Raw genomic sequence first — 24,965 nt, forward strand, 5'->3', positions numbered from 1 at the left:
TCCTGTTTATTCGGGATTATTCTTAGATTTGTATAAGTGAAGGTTGGCTCAATAGCGCCCGCTTAATAAACCTCCCATTTCAGGGGTAAGACCGGGTAGATAGCTAGGGACATAGGGTGCAATAAGGATCACGCCTACCCAGTTTAAGGATAGAAGAAAGGTTGTTCTTTAAGTACTGAATCAAGGTCTTGAACAAGGGGTCCCACCCTCTCATTGGCCTGAGTGATCTGATTTAGTGATTGGATCACAAACCAATTGTTCATTAAAGGATCAGTGGAAACTTAAGGAGCAAGATGTAATATTGGAGGTAAAACAGCATATTGACCCAGTCATTATTACGAACAATCTATGAAGGGTCGACTTACTGATTATGGATAAATCAAGTGGACACAAATATATCTACAATGAGAAGGGTGCAACTATTGAGCTATAATGGTGTGACTTGATAATTAACAAATGTTGATTAATCTGGTCTAAAGAGTTTTAGCCAATTAATCTTTGGAGCTCATGATCTATAGGTCCATAAGGTCCTTCTACTAGATTGTAAAATATGAACACCTTAAATTAATAAATTGAGTGAATTTGGAATGATACAATTTGAATTGTTCAAATTGAACTTCAATTTGAAAATGTTCAAATTGAAATTAGGGGTTGAATTTGAATAAGTTCAAATTCGAATTAAAGTTTGTATAATTATATTCAATATAATTAACATTCAATTTATTGAAATTAAACGAAATTGGAGAGCTTATAATATTTAAATATTGATTTAAATATTAATTACATGAATATGATTCATGTTTTAAATTGGGTGTGATTAATTTAATATTTGATATTAAATTATTTAATTAATTAAAAATCAAATTAATTTTCAATTTCAATTCAATTTAAGAAATTGAATTTTAGTATTTTAGATTTAATTAATTATGAATTAATTAAATCACATTTTAATTAATTTTGGAATTGATTAAAATTTGAAATTGAAATCTTAGTTTGAGTGGGTTTTCCCCACATTTACACCAAGTAGGAGGTGTTCCTCCCAAATTTACACACAAATCCCACTTTTTCATGAAGTTGTTGTTGGCATTGAGCTGAGTTTGAATGCTTGCATGCACTTTGTGTATAAAAGCTCTGATATTGGAGATTGAAGAGGTGAATTTCGGAGTTCTTTAGAAGACTGCTATAAAAATTCGTCTTGACCAAAAACCCACACAAACACCCTTCACAAATTCACTCTAATTAGAGTTCCACCACTCAAATTCAAGATTGAGAATAGTAGAGAAGATTTCTTGGTGGTTCACTACTGAATTGGAGCTGGAATCACGTGAAGAGCAGCATGAAGTTGGGAGAATTCATCAAAGGTATGTTCATAAGAAACTCTTTGTCAAAGCATGCTTTTAGAACTCAAATTAAATGTAATTAGAGTGCTTATTGATTCTGTTTGCTTCTGCTGCATGCTTGTATATCCTATCAATTACAACTTTAATTTAAAAAAATGAAATTTAGGTGCGTGTCCCTCGGTTTTGCTTTTTTGCAAACAAGTCAAAAAACTTCTGCCTGAAAATTTGATTATTTAATTTCTATATGATTGTTATGTGATTGCTATCTAATTTTTATGTGATTACTATGTGATTACCACACTTGCAATTAGAAAAAAGTTGAAGTGATGGTTTTGGTTTCTTAAAATGTATTTGTCATACAATGCAATTTCCCTAGATTTTAATCTATCCCACTAAACATATAAAACTTATATTTTAATGTCATATTAAAACCTATATTTTTCATCTAATGATGTTGATCAAATGCATAATAAACTAAAAGCAAATATGTAATATAAATTCATCTATTAATTTATAGATACATCAAATGCATAATAAACTAAACAGCAAATATTGAACCAAATTTTGGCACCCAAAAAAATTAATTAAATTAATATAACTAATTTATATCAATTAAATTAATATAAATATATAAAATTACACAAAACAAGAAAAACAGCTGCAAATATTGAAGAGGAGGCTCGAACTCACGATCGTCAGACTTTTCACGAGCCCCTATGAAGTTCGGAGCGTTGCAACACCGGGGGATAGCATTACAACGCTACAGATATTGTCCGTCTTCCTTGACCTCCCAGTGTCTCAACGCTTCGATAGTACAGTCCAAAAACCTCCCTTTTGTTGCGTTTTGCTTCGAAATTTGACTGAAAACCTCCGTTTTTCACTGATCTCTTTAGCAACTCGCTCCACGATCGACACAGACTTACAGACTCGATAGCAAAACTTAAATGCCCAAAAAACAATGGACTCTTACATTTTAATCGGATTAAAACGTAAATCTAAATGCTAAAAAATATAGACATCTAATATTGCAAATCTGACATTCAAAACACAGATTAAAACCCACCTTTCTACACAAATTTTTTTATTTAAAAAATACGAAGAACAAAAATGCAAGAAATTGACTCTGATATCAATTTTTGAGATGGAATCCCTTGCGAAAGCGTGAAAACGCCTTGCATTTCAAAATTTGATTTTAAAGGAATAAAATACAACAAACTAGAACATAATAGAAAAGGATAAACATCATAATAAGCATGCATTATAAAAGAGAAACAAAAGGGATAAAAGATTCTTACTTTCGTAGATTTCCAAACTTCTCAAAATTCCTCTTGTTCTTCACACGAACGTCTTCTCAACGATCATCGATACCACCACAAAAATAAATTTGTTATTCTCTAGGATTCCAACAATTGGATGAGTGGTCTCTAGCACTTGAGAGAGAAAATGGTAGAGAGATTGCAAAGAGAGTGTAGAGAGGAATTATCTTGGACGCTAGGATATATTTTTGCACATGTGAATATTTTTCCTAATTGGGCTAATAGGATGAATTTATATGACCCCTTCTCCAAGTATTTTCTTTTTCACTTCTGATGCTAATTAATTAAATAACCTTTTATTTAATTAATTAATTAATATATAAACATCACATGTTTATATGTTTCCACCTCTTTAACATTATAATTAATTAATTCTTCATGAATCTAATTCACATGAATTAAATATTTGAATGTCATTCAAATATTTCTCTCTAACATAATTTGAATTATAGATCACATCTATAATTAATTATTAATCACATTAATATACAATTTCCTCAAATGATTTGAATTCATTCATTATCAATATAGCTAACCAGGGGATCTGGTGGACTGAGATTAATTGGCTAAACTCATTAACCAAATTAATAAATATTTGTTAACCGTGGGTACACTCTACTAAAGACCCATAGTTGCACTCTTCTCACTGCAGATATATTTCTATGTCCGGATATAGACCAACAACTGCAAGTTAGTCCGTCACGAGTGTTTGTAACACCAAATGGGCCAAATTACTGTTTTACCCTTGGGTTAACTCTCTATCCTTAAGTACAAGTGCTTCTCCAATGAACAACTTGTTTATGGTCCAACCATTAAATAGAAACCACCCTGGCTATGCGAGAGGGTAGGGCCATTTGTTCAAGTCCTGGATGAGTGGAATCCATCTTATATTATTATGTTCCCAACTCCCCACTCGGTCTTGTCCCCGAAATGGTAGGCTTATTAAGTTAGCAAGCTAACCACTCTCATCCATACAAATCAAAGAACAATCCCTCGTGAACAGGAGTTCATAATACACTCAGGGTTAAGACTAAGTTGTCTAGATCATCCTATTGAAATAGAAACCTAACTAGTCAACAATGTTACATCTAGTGGTTACTATTTTGTCGTTTGATCTTATGCAAACTCATTGCATATGATATCCCCACTCGCATGTCACCTAGATGAACGTATTGAATCATTGTGTTTGTATCAAATGGAAAGTGGGTCATATCCATGTCACCAAGATAAGGTATCCAACCTTATCTCTATACTATAGACCCTTTAGGTTGTATTTGGAACATTAATTCATGTATGTCTCCACATACAGTTCAAGATTCATAAGACAGCCTAGGATGTTAGTTTATTGAATTTACCGTTATTAAGACAAAATAGAATACAACACAATCAATAACATTTATTGAAATAACATTGATATCTCTTTAATAATTACAGACAATTAATTATATTTACTATCTACAAGTTTTAGGGTATAAAATCCAACATAAATATTGTCAAATATGATACACATGGAATATTGTTTTCATTTATGCTAATCTGCTAATAGACATGCTCAAGTAGATCACAATAGTATTTCATTTAAAATATGAAAGACAATACAAGAATAATAACAATATTATTCTCTTATTGCATTTGTCAATGGGACAATTTGCTATTTATAAAATATTTAAATATATATATATTGAATATCATGCTCTAATATAGCAATTAAATAAAATTTTCAAATCCACATACCATATATAAAAAATTTGAAATATCATTAAGCTTAAATATATAGGAGAACCAACCTATATTAAAACTTATTCAAAATTAGCCAGAGAAAGTTGAACCATTTAAGTTATATTAGTGAAACAAATTAGTAGCAAAAACAAAGAAAATATTACTGTCAACATTATTCAAATTTATAGTAATTTGAAAAAAATAAAAATTGGTTGTGGAATACACCACCAAAATCATAAGAGAAATTCAAATTCTTTATCACAGAACATATGACAAATTCTCTATCTACTTTTCATTTTTTCTAATTTAACTTTTCAATTTAGAATGAAAATCTTCCCTAATTTTAAATCAACTTTTAACAAATTCAAAAAATAGAGAATCAAAATATAATCTCTATCAAAATTTCTTCCCATCAACAATTAAGATCAAAATAAAATATTTACGAAGAAATATGAGATTAAATCTTTGATAAGGAAGAATTGAATAGCTAGCAATTTCAACGATGTCAAATGATGGCACAAGAGAAAGTGAAGAGATCGAGAATAATGTTTCTGACCAATTTAAGTTTTCAGCACTTCCATCAAACTTCAGCTTTGAAGCTCATTGGAGGAATTGAACACAACCCTCCTTCCATGGATCTTATTGTTTTTATCCTCTGATGCCTTTGGAATTCACCAACCCAATAACGCCTCCACCACAATGTTTGACACCCATGTGAGCAAGTGTAGTTTTGCAGGGAGAGAAGTAGCGCTAAAGTAAATAACTGTCCCAAGATATGTCTACCACAAACTCACACGACCCAGATCTGGCACCGTCTTTCAGATCTTTATAAATAGTACATCAGCTTCCCTCTTCGTCGATACCAACCTAGATCTCTCATCTTTCAGAACTTTGTATCTCAACCATAGTCAGCCTAAACGTCAGTTGAAGTACAGATTCATCAAATGGCTTTAGATCCACATTAAGTTCGTTCAATGCCTTCAGATTCATTGAATCTCCATCTATATCTGCCTAGATCTCTCCACGTTCAATAAAATAAATCTCTTAAATTTCTTTCAGAATGTTAGATAAGTTGTTGCGTCGTGGAATAACCACGGCATGAAAACAATTTCGGCACAACCACAACTTCCAATTTTCAGGTGTGTACAAATAGATATGTTGCTCTAGGTTTATGAAGAAAATAACAAAAAACAAAAAAACGGGAAGAAAACAGACATAATATATCTCACTTAATATTCAAACGTTTAATTTTTTAATAAAATCGATTTAAAAAAATTTAAAAGATAAGTAATAAAAAAATCTTTCTTTTTAAGTGTTGTTACCCAAACTCGAATTCATCCAATCGAACAAATGACAACAGCGATGCAAACATGTGCTGAAAATATTATACTTCTACTAACACATCACTTTAGAATCAACTCTAGCATGCCTTGGTATTCATACCCGGCATTACTTAATTCTCCAATGTGAAACAATATTCTCCTATTTTATGAATAATGTATATAGCAGTAATTACACTATCATTTGGAAAAATAACAAAAGGTGGAGTACTCTTGAATTATAACAAATGCATGGATATCACGTGAGTCCAACTTTTTGAAGTTCTAAAATGCCTTTATCATCAATTTTAATTGCAATGTAATTAATTCAATATATGTATTAATGAGACTGTAATTAATTGCTCAACTATATATTCACTTTCAACACCAATTCATAAATCTCTTGATTTAACAGTAGTTAGTTTGAATATTTTGATCTTATACAACAACTAATTTTCAAATCTGAGTTTGAAATTTAAAATATCATAGTATCTTATTTTTAAATTGTTTATATGGTTATCTTATTTTGGATTTTTAAATCTTGTATTATATTAGTTTTCTAATAATTTTTTATATTTATAGTAGATTTCTCTTAATCATAATTAAATCATACGTTTTTTAAATTATTTTTGTGATTATCTTTATTATAAATTTGTTTTAAACGTGGGATATAAAAAGAATCTCATTTTTTTTAATTAGTCTTTTTTTAAAAAAAAAAAATTGAATCATATTATTTTCTATTTTAAAGATTCCATTGGGAAGAATAGCAAAACAAAAATTTCAATCAAATTTATAACAAATATAGTGTCACACGTTTTCCTATTTTTCTTTTTCATCATTTTCTTACCGATTTTACTATTTTTCTTTTTCATCATTTTCTTACCGATTTTATATTTTGTTTTCAATCGATGACAAGTCTACTTTGGAGACTTGACTTAACCGATCAAATCCACTTGTGTAGGATGAAAGGCTCGACATTGTTTGTTTCTCTTCTATTCATGAGATCTCCACGGTTGATATTCGTGAGATCTCCACAATTGATATCAACTCCACAATCATGATTGGTTAGTAATTTCAATTAACGTTTTTTAATTGGGATTTTCATACTCCAATCTAAATCAGATTATTTCTTCATGAATGCATTTATTTAGATAAAGTTTCTATCAATCCAGCCCTCACTTTCTAAACTAATATTTTGGTCTAGAACCAAGAAAAAGTATTGTTACAGAATTTTGGGTAAGTTTAGAAGCGATGTAGATTATTTGGTTAAGTGATTTGGTTAAGTGATTTTCAATTGCAGTGTAATTGTTTTTAAGTTTATTGTATTTGTTGAGTGTAGTTTGGAAACTAATTGTAGGTAACATAAATATCTCATCACAAAGTATAGCAAAAAACTTTCAAAAGATCCTTGATGACAACAAAAACCTAGAATTACAGCGTAATTAATTTTTACAGTGTAGTTAATTTTTATTTAACCCTAAAATGCCCCATCTAAATTTTCAGTTATGCTACAACTAATTATATCATTGGCAGATTTTTTAGCATAAATATTTTCTCCTAAATTATCTCCTTACACTTTTGAATTTTAAAAATTGAATGTAATCTTTTTTAAAAATCGAATATAATTGTTTTTTCAAATATCATATTTGATCTTATCTTCAATTTCAAATTTTATTTTATCTAATTTTTCAGTTTTTATCTATTTCTTAATGATTTTATTTTTTTGTTCTCAATCGACGACAAATCTATTTTGGAGGTTTGACTTAACCAATCAAATCTATTAAATCTATTGGTGCATGGATGAAAAACTCGACTTAATCGACCATCGACCAAGAGTTCAACTCGCAAAGTTTCTTTTTTCCAAAGTGATTCCTAACGAGCCATTGTGACAAGGTAGACCAAGCATAAAATGGTGGCAACTTGGTTGAAAAAGAGACTGGTGCAGTGCTCAGTGCTCAGAGCCTAGTCAAATTGATAGTCTGTAGAAGTGCCTAGTCAAACTGATAGTCTGTAGAAGTTTGTTTTAATTACAATGTAATTACAAATATTTCTTAATAAGTCAATTGCAATCTCATTTGTATAGCTGAGATAGTTTAGACTTTTATAAATTCATTTATATTTTATTTTGATATTTTTATGAATGAAATGATGATTTGTTATTTTTACAAATAAAAGTTAAAATTCATTATTTTTTTCGTTAGTCTTTTCTTTTAACTTTTGTTATGGACCTAAGTCCAAAAATCATTTCGAGAATATTATTTAAAATTAAAATGAAAAAAATGGAAATGAGAACATTTTCCAAACCGGTGGGAAGAGATTTTGTGTGCAAGTTTTTTTTAATAAATAATTATTGTTAGTTTTATTTTATTTGACTTTATATATATTTGTAAGATTTGACTTGTATACCATTGAATTATCCCCCGTATTTGACCAAAGTGACTTCAAAATTTTAGATTTTACTTGTGGGAAAAATCTAATATTATTGGCAACAAGAGCATAGCTCAATTGGCATAATATTTATACTATCAACCTCGTGATTTTTTTTTACCAAACTAAACCTCAATCCCTACGTTCTATGAGTAAATGCCTCCCTAATTTACTCTTTTATCCCACTCTTTTATTTATTTTATTTTATTTTATTTAAACTATAAATTTACTTTCATTACTTTAATATTATATCTAGTAAATATGTAAATTTTAAAACATCGATTTTAAAAATTTAGAGATCAAATAAATACAAATCTCAAAATTTTAAAACAAAAACCAAATACAAATAAATATGGTATATTTATAATTGTGTTACTATAAGTTTTGATTTGACGAATTTGTTGTTAATTATCAATAATTAGTCAAATGTTTAAATATATATTTTCGATTAAAAATTAGATGTTTAAATTGCCTATATAAAAAAAATTATAAAATTAGGGTACTACTCTTCATTACAATTTCAATTGTAATATAAATATAAATTTTATTTTATAGATCGTGATTTGGAGAATTGTAAGCATGATCTAAGTAAAAAAAATAATATATAAAAGTAATAATGAGGTGCCAAATGCCGCGTTAATGGTGAAGCAATCGACCACTTGACTTTGACTTTAGTTGGATCCCACATATTTATAGCTGGCCTCACTAAGGTTATTTGCCACATAAAAAATATGAATTTAATTAATGTGTCCCATATAATATCACCTCATGTGGGCCCCTTAACCATATGCTATGTTTCTTTTTCTTACCTTAAGAAAACAAATTAATTTCTTGTTTATTATTATTTGCTTTTTGAAAATGTAAAAAGTTTTTAGGAATTTATTTTATTTGATTTACTCCGACATTCCATATTATTTTCTTTTCTTTTTTATGAATATCAATTTATATTTCTAAATTTTAGGAGTTTTAACTATTTAAATTTTAAATTAATAATTATATCAATTTAAATTCAAAATTTGATGTGTTGTATCAATTTAAACTTTAAATTAATAATTGTATTAATTTAAATCTTAAACTTTCATAAAATATATCAATTTAAACATTGAACTTTTATAATTATATCAATTTAAACGAATCATTATGTTTATTTAGATACACTTATGATCAAAGCTTAAATTAATATATTTATGAAAATTCATGGTTTAAATTAATATACTTATTAGTTTGGAATTTGAATTGATACAACTCATAAAGTTCATAATTTAAATTAATAAAACACCAAAAATTATTATTTAAATTGATACAATTATTAGTTATGATTTAAACCGATATAATCTCAAGGTTAGGGATATAAATTGATATTTTCTCTAATATTTATCTTTATTCCTTTTCAATTCAACCATTACAAAATTGAATATGAAATTTCCCAAAAAAAAAAATCTCATTGACATTTTTATTTCATTTGAAATTATTTGATAAAAGTTGAATTTCAATGTAAAATTTATATTTATGTTAAATAAAGAATGAAAAACTAATAGTTGACTGCATGTGTTGCACGTATATATGCATATTTTATATACATATATATAGAGTTGATTCTATTTTAATTTTTAAATTCTTAATTTTGTTTAATTAGTGAATCTTAAAACTTTTAAAATATCTATTTAAATTCAATAATCACTTCGATAATAAACATTTTTTGGTTTTTAAGTTTTTGGTATAATTTTCATTTAGTCTAAGTTTCAAAATATTACGCATTTAAGTCTCGTTGAGTAACCATTTAATTTTTTATATATTTTTTTTATAATTAAGTCAAGACATTACTTCTAGTTCTAAATATCTTTTTTAGTTATCTACTTTTTTACCATTGGTTTTAAAAAACCAAACCAAATTTTGAAAACTAAAAAAAAAAACTTTTAAAAATTTGTTTTTGTTTTTAGAATGATGCAAATCATTGTAAGATATGATGAGAAACCTTATCAAATATGACTTCGGTCATTAAGTTTTGAGTTTGATTTCATCTTAGTCTCTAAATTTTAAAATGTTACAATTTTATTTGTGAGATTTGAGTTTATTTCAATTTGATCCTTATGTTTCAAATTTTACATTTCAAATCTCGATTTTTCAATACACACTCACTTCAACCTAATTTAAAATAAATTTGAAGTTAAATTTTACATTTAATTTTAATAATGATAAAAAAATAGTGAAACTTAATTAGTTATAATTCTATTAATTTCTAAGATTAATTAATAATATTAATACATGAAAAGTGAATATTTAGTGATAAATCAAACTTAAAAGTGTAAATCTTGAAATTTAGAGACCAAATTAAAATAAAACTAAAATCTAAAGTGTAAGATAGTAACTTTTGAAATTCAAAATTCAAAATTGGAAGTAAAAAATGTAATATTTTAAAACTTTAGAACCAACCAAAAGTTATATTTACCAATAAAATTTAATAGTCCATTGAATATCATACGTAAAGGGAGAAAATGATAACTCAAGAAAAGGGAGATGAATAGAAAAAAGAGAAAAATAATGATAAAATAAAAGGATAAAAAAGGAAAAGGAAAAGTAAAGAAAACAATAATAATAATTTTTTTTTTAAAAAAAAAAAAAAAGGTGGGTCCCGTTGGCGATAGGCAAAAAAATCCTTAATTTAATTACGAAATTAGATATAGCGATATACGACAAGAAAAGAAAAAAAGAAGGCGAAAAAAAGTATTTGTCTGAATACAAGGAAGCGCTTTCTTTGTAAATCGATTTTATTGCTCTTTCAGATCCTTCTCTTCTCTTCTCTTCGCCTTCTTCCACCGACTCCGCAAAACCCTCTTCTCTGTCGATTCCACCTTCCAGATCCAATTTTCAATTCTCCATTGCCGCTCCTTCTTCGTTTTCATCCCTTCTTCCCTTTCCGTTCAAGGCTCTCCTCCCCCTCAATCCCCCTCGCCGGACTCTCAGAACCATGATTGAGCGTATTCTCGGCCCCACCCGCCTCCGCCGGATCCAGAGGGCCTTCCGCCACAGCGCCGTCACCGTTCTATGTCTCTTCCTAACCGTCGTTGTCCTCCGTGGCACTGTCGGCGCTGGCAAGTTCGGCACTCCCGAGCAGGACTTCAACGAGATCCGCAATCATTTCTCCTCTCGCGGCCGCCGCGTTGAACCTCGGCGCGTTCTGGAAGAGGCTCAGCCGGAAACTACCACCAAGCCGGCCGACCAGTCCAATAATTACGCTACATTTGATATTTCGAAGATTTTGGTGGATGAAGGTGAGGATGAGAAGCCCGATCCGAGTAGACCCTACAGTCTTGGCCCTAAAATCTCTGATTGGGATCAACAACGAGCTGAATGGTTGAAGAACAACCCTGATTTTCCTAATTTCATTCGACCTAATAAGCCTAGAGTTCTTTTGGTTACTGGGTCCTCCCCAAAGCCCTGTGAGAATCCTGTTGGTGATCATTACCTTTTGAAATCGATTAAGAACAAGATCGATTACTGTAGGCTTCATGGGATTGAGATTTTTTACAATTTTGCGCTTCTTGATGCTGAAATGGCCGGTTTCTGGGCTAAGCTTCCATTGATTAGGAAGCTTTTGCTATCCCACCCGGAGATTGAGTTCTTATGGTGGATGGACAGTGATGCTATGTTCACTGATATGGCTTTTGAGGTTCCATGGGAAAGGTATAAGGATCATAACTTTGTGATGCACGGATGGAATGAGATGGTTTATGATCAGAAAAATTGGATTGGGTTGAATACTGGAAGTTTTCTTCTGAGGAATTGCCAGTGGTCGCTCGACATTCTCGACGCTTGGGCACCGATGGGGCCCAAAGGGAAGGTTAGAGATGAAGCTGGGAAGATCTTGACCAGAGAGCTGAAGGACAGGCCGGTTTTCGAAGCTGATGATCAGTCAGCTATGGTGTATTTGCTGGCAACACAGAGGGATCAATGGGGGGAGAAGGTATACCTTGAGAATGCATACTATTTGCACGGATATTGGGGCATTTTGGTGGACCGGTATGAGGAGATGATCGAGAATCATCATCCAGGTCTCGGCGATCACCGGTGGCCTCTCGTAACCCATTTCGTCGGGTGCAAACCGTGTGGGAAGTTCGGAGATTACCCGGTTGAAAGATGCCTGAAACAGATGGACAGAGCATTCAACTTTGGAGATAACCAGATTCTACAAATCTATGGCTTTACACACAAGTCACTGGCTAGCAGGAGAGTGAAGCGAGTTCGAAACGATACGAGCAATCCATTGGAGGTGAAGGATGAACTCGGGTTGCTTCATCCAGCATTCAAAGCTGTAAAGGTATCATCAACAACTTCTTGATAGCCATGGAAATGCTTGAAAATTTACAAGGGATGGTTGGATGGTTGTTTTAAATGCAATATAGAGTTGCCTTTTGGTGGGGTTGGGGGCTGTTGCTTGTTCTTTGAAAAGGTGTAATACAGTGTTCAAAATTGTATGGTTTTGGTATTTATTTATCAGTTACCGATAATATTGGAGATTTGTAAACTTGTTTTTTTTTGGGGTTAAAAAACAAAAACTGTGTTATTAATGTCTAAATTTCATTGATTTTTAGAAGGGCTTTCTTTCTTAGGTCAACACTTATGTAATGGAAAATCTGAGAGATTATGAAAAGAGTAATGAATGATATGGAGAGTTCATGAAGAAATCTGTTCATCAATAATATTTCATTGTCTTCTCAACCACCTCTAGTGGTAGCTTTCAGTATTGATTGTTATATTATTGCTTCAGATTTCTGTTTAGGGAGTGGGATTTCATTTTTTACCCATCACCTCATTTATCTTTTCAAATTTTCAATTTCATCCACATGTGTTGCAATTATTACAAATGGATTATACAAAATTTAACTGATAAAAGATTCAAAAATTACTTTAATGAAATGCCCAAATCCAAGGACAAGAATATTCAAACGTAGGCACAAAATCAAGTAGTTGAAAGACACCAAACTTGGTAAAATAAAAATTTATATTATCTATTTGTATAATAAAAATTCATTACCATACATCTTTAATAATGAAAACAATAAAAGCCAGCTCTGTCTTTTTGTTGTTAACTTTATTCGTGGTAATAATTGCAATTGCCTATTATCTCAATGTTCATGATTATTAGAGACTAATTGAAGAGCTTATATGTTAGAAACCTCAGTTTTGAATGATAAAAAAGAGATTAAATAATGGCACTTTTGAGCTGATTTATAAATATAATTCCTAGCTTACCCCCCTAAACTTTGAGGCTATCAATTAAAATTTTAAATCAACTATGGTATTATAATTTAAACTTTAAATTTTCATATCTAAATCATTTTTTTAATATTTTTTTTAACCATATATTAAAGTTTTGGTTATAAGTAATGTAAATTAGAGAAGAATACAGAATCAAATATTGCATTTTTTCCGATCTAAATAAAACAGGTTTTAATGAATAAAATTTGAATTTTTCAGTAAATTTCAATTATTTTTTTTATCTTGTCATCTTCTCTATCTTTAAAAAATTTACGATAATAATTTCTCTTGATACTTCGATAAGATTAAGATTTATATGATACAATTATTAGTTCATTGGTATAGGTTGATTTTTTCACGAAATAATAATGATTTAAACATTAGGTTAGTTAATCCTAGTAATGTATTTGGTATATAAATTTCAATTGAATTGACATGATTTAACAAATAATTGATTAATATAGAAACCTAGCTTTTTAGAATTTAACGAGAGAATAAAATATTTCATTTCAACGTCCTGATATTAAATTTACCACAGCCAAAGATTAAGGAGTTATTAAAAAAAATGAATAAATAAAAACACGAGGTTAAAGAGCATTCGTTTATTTATTTCTACTTCTCTTTGCCTTTGCTAAATTCTTCAGCTGAAAATCATTTGCTGTGGTCCATAGCACATCACAAGGGCTAAAGCTAAGCTGTATAATTAAAGTCTGGGCCTACTCAAAAAATGCATCATAATTTAATGTCATCAATACAATTTAATGGAAAATAATATACATTTCCATCATTGTATCTTCTCATCGTTAGCGAGGGTAAGCACCGGGTGAAGAATGGCACTCTTGTCAAAATCAATATACGGTCAGACCTATGTCGTCAGGAATCTCAGCTGACTGCTGCCATAGCTGGTTCTGAGCGGTTAGCAACGACATCGAAACACCGCTTGCAGAGAGTTGGATGTTCTGGGAAAGATCCTACTTGTAGCGAAAAGTTCCAACATCTTTCACACTTAGAACCTTCAGCACGGGACACACCAATCCGGACTTTGCTGCCTTCAATGAGGCACTCTCCAGCGTATGGTATGTTTTCTATCTGTTCATTCTCTATGGATCGATGAACCTCAACCTGTATATGCCATTTCCGAAAAACATGACTATCACAATGTTCTGCTAAGGCTGAAGATTATAAAAACTGGACGGGGACACAAAATCTATTCATAATCTTTCAGCAAAAGGATAATCGGAAGAAACAACCACAAAGTCAGAGGCTAGAACAACATGATATCGATATACAATGAAATGCACGTCCTTCAACTCAATGCAAGGGAGAATAATACAATTGAATCATTGCACTTAAAATGCAGAACCAAATAAGCTACAGTTTACACCTTCGGTAAAAGAAAAACACTATTAGGATACCTGAGATGTAATAAATATTCTTTGCAAAGTGTCTGCATCATGGTTGGATTCACACATTTCACATAACTTAGAAGCCAGATCATCTCCTGGGGTATGGAGATGGACTTTTGCCTCTAAGCTTGAACCAATCAACTTTCCAGTTCGAGCAGCCTCCAAGACTTTATTCACCTCGGTTCTTAGCTGTGATCAAAGTGCTAAATGGTTAGCAACCTCCAAATCTGAGGTTCTACAAATTAGTTTTCATATTCGTAAACATACAGTCACCATGAACCTTGTTTATAAATCTGTTATCAAAACTTCTATAACCGTAAAGCAATTAAATACCTCGAGAATATTTGCCCAGAATTCAATTTCTTCTTTGGGAAGAGAGAGACTAGTCTTATTTAAGCTTGGCCACCTTGATTCGAAGACAAATCTGGCAACAGAACCATCATCGTTTGTATGTTGGAAGGGTAGATTCTGCCACACATCCTCAGCCAAATGAGGCAATATTGGAGCAATTATTCTTGTTATGGAAACGATATGCCCTGCTAGAACTGTCTGACAACTTCTCCTAGTAAAACTCGTGGATCCCCTGAAATTGTCGACAAGATGAGCATTTGCTTAAAGAAAAGAACCCCTTGCATATGTACTAAATAAGATAAAAAGGGACACTTGTAATCAATTTATAGGGACAGTATGCAGTTGCAGCTACACTAAAATTTGATGGAGAACTACAGTTCTGCAAGCAAAAGTGCCATGACGCTCTAACTTCAGTTGGTTTCCATGACCATGAACAATAAACAGTCGAAACTTACTATGACTTCACAAGGAAAGCATCAACATGTAAAAAGTTCTAATAATCAATTGGAAAGAAGAGAGAGTCGGCTTTTAAGGTACGAGAAAACTTACCCAATATACAACCGATCTTTAGCAACATCAAAGTAGAAATTTGATAGATCGACAATTACAAACCGTTGTATGATCTGAAAATTTGAGAAGTCCCATGGTCAAATTTCCACAAAATATACAAATTACCCAGGATTCGACCTTTAGCTCTAGAAAGCAAAATAGATTTCAGAAGACCACAAAACTTTTACACCATTGATAATGAAGCAACAAGTCATAATTAAACTCTTTTTTTTTTTTCAGATATTTCGTTGGGTGGCATTCCCCATGTATAAGTCCTCACAGAATCATGTCGAAAATGCCATTAATGTCATTGATAAGCCGGAAGAGACCTCAAATATAGATCAAGCCTTTAGGAACCAGAGGCTGAATCTAAGCTTCCATTGGATGACACTTTTCCAGGATATCCGTGACAATTATTAAATGTAAGCCCAAACATGGGGATAAGAATTCAACTTTTCCATAAAGTTACAGCAGCTAGGAGGTAGAGCTTTATGAATAGATTGGTTTCTAAAGTTAATATAATCTTGCATATACTGTCAGGTTTATTTCCAAAACATGGCCATTTGAGTTATTCTCACAACACTTGCCACCAAATTATGGCTGATAATAACTAGAAGTCGATGAATAAAATAATAAGGCCATCAGAAAAAAAAAAGTCACCTGAAAAATCTTAAAGAACTGATAGCTTTCATAGCTTTCACTGATGTTATTAATGACATTTTCAAGCTGAAACAAAGCATGCTGGTCAATTCTTGGAAGATCCTGATATTGTACAGCATTTTCCTCCTGTCAATAGAAACGTGATTATTTTTTTTTTTTTAAAGGAAACGATTCATTGTATTAATAAATAAAGATGAACGAAAGCTCTAAGTACAAGAGAGTTATATAAAGAGCAAAGTGAGAATACAAGTGCTTGTGAAAGGATCAGGAGATGCACCCGGACGTCTCAACTAGGTTGACACTCCCTTAGCATCCTCATCATATCCAATTCTATCCCATGACTGAGAGATAAGAGAACAAGGTTACAAAAAGAGGACAAAGCCTAAAGAGACAACAAAAGTGAAAAAACTAAGGATGAAGCCAAAACAGTGACCTGAAAATAATAAAAATGTATAAAAAGTTCAATATGCGTTGCTGGAGTCTGGAAATCTGGAGGATTTTAGTGCTGTCCGTTGGGAGGGGTTGAGATACAGGCCTCCCAATTGAGGTTGAAGTCTGAAAGGCTGTAGGCATGGAAAGGATCGGAGAGGAGGCACCAGGAGGAGGCTATTTGGAAAACAAAAAGCATAATGTAGCTGAAGGCTTGACGACGGGCGGCATCCAAGGGAAATCTTTCATGTGCCCATCTTGTGATATTAAAATCGCCACCCATACACCATGCATCTTCACAATAAGCTACCAAGGATAGAAGTTCTTCCCACACAAACTTTCTTTCTTTATAATCGGCTGGCCCATATACATTAGTAACCCAACAAGTCTTTTTGCAATTAGTGTTGCACTTAATTGAGAGAGAGTAACCGCCTTTGAGGGTTTCTATTACTGAAATTAGGCTTGTGTCCCACATTGTTAACAGCCCACCCGAAGCACCAAAAAGATTCAACAAATTCCCAATCAACTTCTTTAGGACTCCATAAAGATTTAATGAAGCTTGCATCAAAATTTTCTTTCTTGGATTCTTGAATTAACACAATTGAAGGGTTAATTTTCTTTAAGAATCGTTTAAGGGCCAATCTTTTATTAATGTCTTTGAGTCTTCTAGTGTTCCATGAAACAATCTTCATCTTTTCGAGATCAAATACAATTTCAACCAAATGTTAGTCCAATAACAAGCTGCATTCAGTGACTAAGCTCAGAAGGTGTGGTGGGAGGTCAGAAGGGGCTGAATTAAGGGCTGGAAGGGCAGGGTTGGAGAAATTATTCTCGGCAGCAGGTTCCTCCCCTGTTTGAAACAGGGTATTTAGGTCAGCAAGTATGGTTTCTTCCAGAATTGACTCATTTTGAACTTCTGAAGTGCTAGGCCAATCAATTTCCTCTGATCTGATGCTAAAGGGGGAGTCAGGGGAAATAGAAACGTGATTATTATTACGTTGATACAGAAAGAGAGGAGAAGAAAGAATTTCTAATCTAAATGATGCTTTCAGGAAAGGGATAAAAGAAAAACGAAAGAATGGACCATAAGTCCTCTCTCTCCTACAAGGCATCCTCTCTCTCCAACAAGGCTTAATAAGCTAAGGATAACAATAACATATATGATTAGAATGAACTTACTGTCCAATCATGCAGATTTCCTAGAAGGAACCTTAATGTTCCTCGCAGTTTCCTATATATATCTGACATTTGACGGAGAACTTGAGAACCAATCATCACATCACCTGTGTAGTCCACACTAGAAACCCAAAGGCGCAGGACATCTGCTCCATAGCCAGGGGCTTCCTGCCAGATACAGACAAAAACAAGGTATCCAAGGGATTTAGTCTAGCCACTGTTAGTGAGGAACCAGATATCACAGTGCAACATTTTGAACCTTTTGATTCTTTCCTCCTTCAATCACAGCCTTAGGGTCAACTACATTACCCAAAGATTTGCTCATTTTCAGACCTTTCTCATCCAAAACAAATCCGTGAGTAATGACACTGGAATATGGAGCCTTTCCTGTTCCAAAGAAAATCCAAAATTTTGTAAATCGGATTAGCTCCAAAATAGATTTGATTCTGTTATGCATAAATGTTGAAAGAAAAAGATTTTCATATATAACAGCAATTGACCGGCCAACTTGAAAAGATCACATCAAAATATTTATAACCTCAAATATGTTTGTTTCCTTGTATGAAAAAAGATGACTAATTTCATGATTGACCTGAATTTAGACAAGAATGGAAGGTAGAGGTACAGCAAAATGTCATGTTTGTTACTTCTAAACATCATTTAGATAGGAATCGCATAACCAGCATTGGTCACGAAATTACTTCTACAAAAGAGTATAGAGCAGCATTACTATTCCAAGGCAGAAAAAGAAAGGACGTTCATAATTCACAACACCTTTTGTGGCAATGCTTGTCAACAAAGAACTTTGGAACCAGCCACGATGCTGATCTGTACCTTCAAGGTACAAATCAGCAGGGAAACTAAATCCATCTCTTGTCCCTAATACTGCTGCCCAAGAGGAGCCTGAAATAAAGAGAGAAATTTTACAATAGCATCCAGCAACAAATTAACAGCACCGGTATGACTTTTGAAAAAAAAGATCTAACTATAATAACTGCTGGAGCATTTTTTCTTGAGTGGCTTAAAATTATGCCACTGACTTGCATCGATAAATTTGTTGCAAGGTAAGCAGGAACTGTCACTAGTAACATTACTGTTCACTTTATTTTTTCTTAGAGGCTGTCTGGCCTTTCATCTTAAAGAATTATTTTAAAATAATAAAGTGGACCTCAGAATCCAAATCCAATAAAGAAAAAGTATATGGAGATAAAAATGATAGTTGACTCTACTGCAAAACATGTTAGAAACATTTAAATTTGATAATTTCATTAACAGGGACACTATTATACCTGAATCAAACCATACATCCATTGTATCGGTCCCCTTTTCATATTCAGATGCAATATCTCGATATTTATCAGGAAGAAGATCGTCTACTGTCATATACCACCAAGCATCACTACCCTTTTTGGCTATTATTGCTGCCAAACAAACAATACGTATAAAACTTCATGAAAATATCTATTCAAGGATGTAGCAATACTCAATTGTCTTGGTAGATCAAAGTGAGAGGGTAGCAAACAGTGACTGAACTAGCAGTTCAGCATAAAACATTAAAATTTATGATGGGCAGTGGCATTACAGTATAGAGCTGTTAGAAGTAAAAACATAGTCAAAGGAAGGAAATTGAGTCATAATAAGTCCTTATAAATCTTACACTTGATGTGGTTTATAGTGTCATCATTCATAAGAGGTTCTTTTGTTTCTGTATGATAAAAGACTGGTATTGGAACACCCCATGTCCTTTGCCGAGATATGCACCAATCAGAGCGGCTTGAGGTCATTGCAGAGATTCTATTTTCAGCCTAGACATCCATTCTCCCAAGGCATCAGTAATCAGATAGCTTAAAAAGCATTATGGCTTACATTGATGGTTGATTATTGAATAGGGGCACCAGTTAAATGCGCATTGAGTTGGGAAGAAACAGAAAGAATACAGGAAAGAACTTCCTATTCAAAATTATAGCAGACACGCATATATGAACCATCAATCTGCGGTGATTTAAATGTTAAAACAAATTTTGAAATCATGGCATGGAAAAACCACATTCAAACTGGAGACACATTGTTCTCTCTCTCTCTTTTTTAACTAAAGAGATGTAAATATTTGAATCAAGCACCAGGAGTATACAATAATGCAATTCTAACATCAATACCTGAGGAGGTATCCACTTCACTTCACCAATAGCATCCATAGCAGCCTGGCGAAATCCCTCCACTGATGCAAACCATTGCTCAGTTGCCCTAAAAATTGTTGGTTTCTTCGTTCGCCAATCATATGGATATTTATGTTCTGTATGAAGAGATGACATGTTGAAACCAAATAGTTTAACAAAAAAAAAAAACCCTGATAGGGATTAAAATCATCTTCTGTTCTCCTTTTTGTAGGGAGAGTTGTTTTCTTTTCTTTTTTCTTTTGGGGCGGTTAGAGGGGGTTGAATGCCTTACCATACGCTTCTTCCAAAATAAGTGAGAACTGGTCATCCAAATATTTGACAACAGCAGTATTGCCATCCCCAAGGACATCAAGCCCTTTGAATTCGCCAGCTTCTTCAGTGAACTTCCCATCATCATCTACAGGAGATATTATGGGGAGTCCATACTTCAAACCAGTCGCATAATCCTCCTGACCATGTCCAGGAGCCGTATGGACCAACCCAGTTCCTGTCTCGGTTGTAATGTAATCTCCTCCAATAACAACTTGGCACTCCCTCTTATCAATTGGGTGGATGTATCTGAAGAAAACAATAGATTTGATGCTTCGTTCACACATTCACGTCAATTGACTAGGGTAAATTATTAAGAGATAGGATTCATACAACAACAAACAATAATTTACCACATTTTTAGACTTCTTCCAATTGAATCAGAAACCTACAAGTTTTTTTAGGAAGAAAATTCACTTGATAAGAAGGAAACTCTCGTTTTCACTTTTCCTTCTCATTGTTTAGGGAAAGAATGAAACCTGCAATTTTCAAGTTCTGAACCCAATAATTTCTTCTTGACAACTAGCTTCACACCCCATTTTGCTTCCAAAGTTGGCACCAGATCTGATGCTACTACAAGGAAAGGCCTTTTCTCCTCTTTCAGAATATTCCCAGGTTTTTTCTTTTTATTTCCAGTAAAAGAGGAGACATCTTCCGATGGTGTCAGCAATTCAACTATGGCATAGTGAAGCTTGGCATTGACAGCAACAGCTAATCACAAAACAGTGAGAGAAAAAGTTAGAAATGCATATAAACGTAAAGATAGACCGCTCAAGTCCTCGAAGAGGATGACTTTTAGCTAAAAAAAAATCATTTTAAAGACCATGTAAGAGTCCAAATGGAGTAGGATCATGTGGTTATCCTATGAGAATAGCCAAAGGTGCACACAACCAGGCCAGACACTAAAAAGATATTTAAAAAATTAAAACAAAAACACGTAAAAGTGGAACATACGGCTTCGAGGGCCTTATAAACATGAAAAAAAAATTACTTTTTGTTCTTGGGATTAGGACAACAAGAAAAATGAGTTTATTTCTTATTCAAATGGATTAGAAATCTTTATCATTAACTTCTTTATTTGTTGATAAACCAACTGTTCCCCTTTCTATTTCAGTAAACCTTTCTCCATTTTCTAAATGGAGTATATTTATCATCAGAATAAAAAAATAATAATATAATTCAGAGACATACGGAAATAAGTCTACAACTCCACTACCACATTGCTCCCACTGTAACACAAACAAAAACTAACCGGCATTGGCTGGAATAGTCCAGGGAGTTGTAGTCCATATGGCCAAGCACAAGTTTGGGAGAAACTCTTGTAACACACCGCCTGAAGATGGACCTTCCTTCACCAATCTAAAAATAGCATATATGCTTCTTGAAGTATGCCCCTCAGGGTACTGAATGCAATCATCAAACAGGTAGGGCAGGAAAAGAAGAAGATATTGTCAAATTTGAGCAAATGATCGGAAGCAGCATGAAATATAGATTAGTGTACAAAGTGGTAAATGACTATCCGTATGATTTATAATGTTTTTAAAAGCAATAGGTTTCTTAAACATCCATTTTTTTAAAAAAATAAAAAAATAAAACCGAACCTAGAAAATTAGCTCCTATACACAAGAATAGAATAGGTGGAGGCAGGAAGGAAAAGATCCACAAGACACTAAAATCAATGAACCATAAGGCTACGTTCCACAACTGAAGTTTATCTAATTGGTTCATGTTCCCATGCTTCAACAGTTGATTTACCTCCAATTCAGCCTCTGCAAGAGCAGTTCGTGATGAGGGGCTCCAGTGAACTGGCTTTCTCCCTCTAAAGATATATCCTTGAATGGCCATTTGACCAAATACCTCAATCTAACATACAAAAGATACAAACACAAAACTATTGAGTTCAATTTTGGAACAAAGTGCGCAAGGGAACCACATAGAAAGTAGAACACTAGAATGCAAGCAATAGTTACCTGGGCAGCTTCATATTCTGGACTGAGAGTTAGATATGGATTGTTCCAATCTGCCCATACGCCATAGCGCTGCAAAATTGAACAGTATACTTAGAGAAATTTAAAACAAGAGAGTCATGACATTTTCTACGAAGAGTAACTCCCATGACATACTAAACCCAGTACTCAGAAAATATCAAAGATGAGCTTTCTTGCATAGATAATAGTGTCGAGATGAACTAAAATTATCATATACAGATTAATCACTTAAACATGACACAAGTAATAATTAGCATTGAAATAATAAAATTGAGGTGATGAGGAAATTGCCTTAAACGATGCCATCTGAGCTTTCACCGTAGCTTTAGCAAACTTGGCTGCCTTGTCTCTCAACTTAATTGGGGTAAGATCTTTCCTGGCTTCTTTATCCAATGACTGCAGAACTGAGTAACTCAAGATTACAGTTAAATTTCTTTATCCTTGTCCCTAAAGACCTGAGACGCTGCTCCCTCAGCAAAAAGTTATCATGGAGGCTAACTAATGGAAAATATACTTGCCTTTTAACTCAATTGGTAGACCATGGCAGTCCCAACCAGGCACAAAACGAACTTTATAGTTTTGAAGAAGCTATTGAGAGAAGAAAATAAAAGGAAAAAGAAATACAGGTTAGAAACTTTTTAAATGGAAAGCAAGGAGTTTGTTCTTCCAAAAACTAAGTAGCTGTTACAGGGGTAACGAGTTGTAATTAAATGTAAAAATTCTGGCCGTAAATAAACTACAACTGAATCTCAACTGAATTTCAGTAAGAGGTGTTGAAGATATTTACCAGGAATACGGACAAACAATATCAACATATTCCAGCTTTTTCTTCTTTTCTTTTTTCTTTTTCTTTTCTGGCATGTTATTAGATTTAACGAAGTATGGCTAAGAATAATATTCTAACCTTGTAACGGTTAATTATATCCTTCAAAATCTTATTCAAAGCATGGCCCATGTGAAGATCTCCATTGGCATATGGAGGACCATCGTGAAGAATGAAGTTTTCCTGAGACCAGATATCAGCAAATAAGTTCTTGCAAATAGGACAGAAAAAGGAAAGATATCCCAAGAAGACTATGAAACATACTCCAGTATTTCTTTCAACAACTCGATTGAACACTTGATGGTCATCCCAAATCTTCTGAATTTCAGGCTCCCTAACCAAAGAATTTGCTCTCATGCCAAATGTAGTCTTTGGCAGATCAACAGTATGCTTGTATTTTCCATCTCCTTCATTTGTCTCTAAACAAACCCAAACAATCCTAGCAATCAAAAACTTTATTGAAGAAACAAAAAAACTCATTCACGAAATCGTGAAATTCATTAAAATCACAAGCTTGGGTTTGAAGGGAAATGTACTACATAATTGCCGAGGCTATGCACCTTTAGATGCTTTTTTTGCTGCCATAACGGGCCCTCTAGACCTTCTCTTTGAGGAAGGTAGGAATTCATCATTTAAATAAGTAGAGTAATGTGTGACGCTCAAGAAAGTAAATACTTTTGCCGAAGAGCTCCCTCTAAAACGAAACGAAGAAATATAACTTCTCCTAAGTGTTGAAGAAATTCCTTGTGATAATACCTGGAAATATGAAACATGAATACATTGACATAAAGCACCAGCAATTCACATTCAAGAATACGGTCACAGATGAGTTGATCGATGAGGGTAAACACCATTTTCCTTAACTGAACAGCTAGAAGTACCTCTTCAAAGAAATTTTTATTTTATTTTATTTTTCTTTCAGACCAAAAAGCTTAAGTTATACACCCCCAAGGTTTTTTCACGAGATTGCAGTAAGCAATTACCGAGACACAGAAAGAAGTATGCAGAATCAAATGTCATTAGTATATCAAAATTGAATCATAATCAACATTGAAACCTGATATTATAAGATAATCCAATAAAAGGAGCAATAGTTCAAACACAAAAAGACGCATTCCGAACAATTTCCAATACAAACGCACTGAACAAACATAAGCAATTTAACCACTGCACTCTCTGAACTCAACAAGAGGGATATGAAGTACTGAAATAACTCCATTAAAGCTTCTTTCATCAAACAAAAACGAGAAATCAACACAAATAGATAGAAATAAAGAAGGGATCATTCTTGAATTTTCGAAGTAGAATGCTTGGTAATTCAAACAGAGAGATAAAGAGGGGAATAGAGAAATTGTACTGTATAAGAAGAGGTTTGAATGAAAGATTTGGTGGCTTCTTTGCACTTCAATGCAGAAGAGCCGGCGGCAAACGAGGCATACAGCGGCATATTGGCCTCCATTCATTTGGAGAACCTCTTCATCCTCGGAGCGATAGGAAGTGTGAGAGAGGAAACTAATATTGGGTTTTTGTAAAAATGACGCATTGTTGTTCCTTGGAAACTTAATCTTCAAACATTTTGAAAATTAACGCAGGGCAATATTAAATGACGTTGTTGTTGTTATTATTTATAGAAATATCGATTTTCCATGAGAAAAAAAAAATGAAACGAGATAATTAAGGGCTATTCTTAAATTTTTTAAAAAAATCGATTTATTTA

At 32.8% G+C, this 24,965-nt stretch overlaps 2 protein-coding genes across 4 annotated transcripts; one reads left to right on the forward strand and one right to left on the reverse strand.

Annotated features, from left to right (window-relative positions):
• The first annotated feature begins 10,814 nt into the window (after nt 1–10,814).
• LOC120087797 (xyloglucan 6-xylosyltransferase 2-like) lies at nt 10,815–12,806 on the forward strand. Its single transcript, XM_039044706.2, has one exon. It carries the CDS (start codon nt 11,090–11,092, stop codon nt 12,458–12,460), a length of 1,371 nt encoding a protein of 456 aa, XP_038900634.1. The 5' UTR covers nt 10,815–11,089; the 3' UTR covers nt 12,461–12,806.
• Nucleotides 12,807–13,967: 1,161 nt separating this feature from the next.
• Nucleotides 13,968–24,844, reverse strand: OVA2 (tRNA synthetase class I (I, L, M and V) family protein). 3 transcript variants are annotated; one of them, XM_039037295.2, is made up of 22 exons: nt 24,606–24,844; nt 23,809–24,004; nt 23,513–23,667; nt 23,330–23,431; nt 22,944–23,013; nt 22,717–22,829; nt 22,408–22,476; nt 22,193–22,300; nt 21,690–21,840; nt 20,917–21,148; nt 20,400–20,686; nt 20,108–20,244; nt 19,609–19,756; nt 19,241–19,372; nt 18,726–18,854; nt 18,211–18,338; nt 17,955–18,119; nt 16,347–16,472; nt 15,687–15,760; nt 15,120–15,369; nt 14,796–14,975; nt 13,968–14,502 (listed from the first exon to the last, which is right to left on the reverse strand). In XM_039037295.2, exons 1-22 carry the CDS (start codon nt 24,705–24,707, stop codon nt 14,263–14,265), a joined length of 3,294 nt encoding a protein of 1,097 aa, XP_038893223.1. In that variant the 5' UTR covers nt 24,708–24,844; the 3' UTR covers nt 13,968–14,262. The 3 variants fall into 3 exon arrangements, with proteins under 3 accessions (XP_038893223.1, XP_038893237.1, XP_038893243.1); XM_039037309.2 differs by having other exon boundaries at nt 23,785–24,004; nt 24,606–24,838; XM_039037315.2 differs by lacking the exon at nt 24,606–24,844 and having other exon boundaries at nt 23,513–23,687; nt 23,809–23,925.
• Between the last annotated feature and the right edge of the window lie 121 nt (nt 24,845–24,965).

Source organism: Benincasa hispida, chromosome 1, assembly GCF_027475165.1.
Source record: "Benincasa hispida cultivar pf3 chromosome 1, pf3_genome.v1.1, whole genome shotgun sequence".
NCBI lineage: Eukaryota > Viridiplantae > Streptophyta > Magnoliopsida > Cucurbitales > Cucurbitaceae > Benincasa > Benincasa hispida.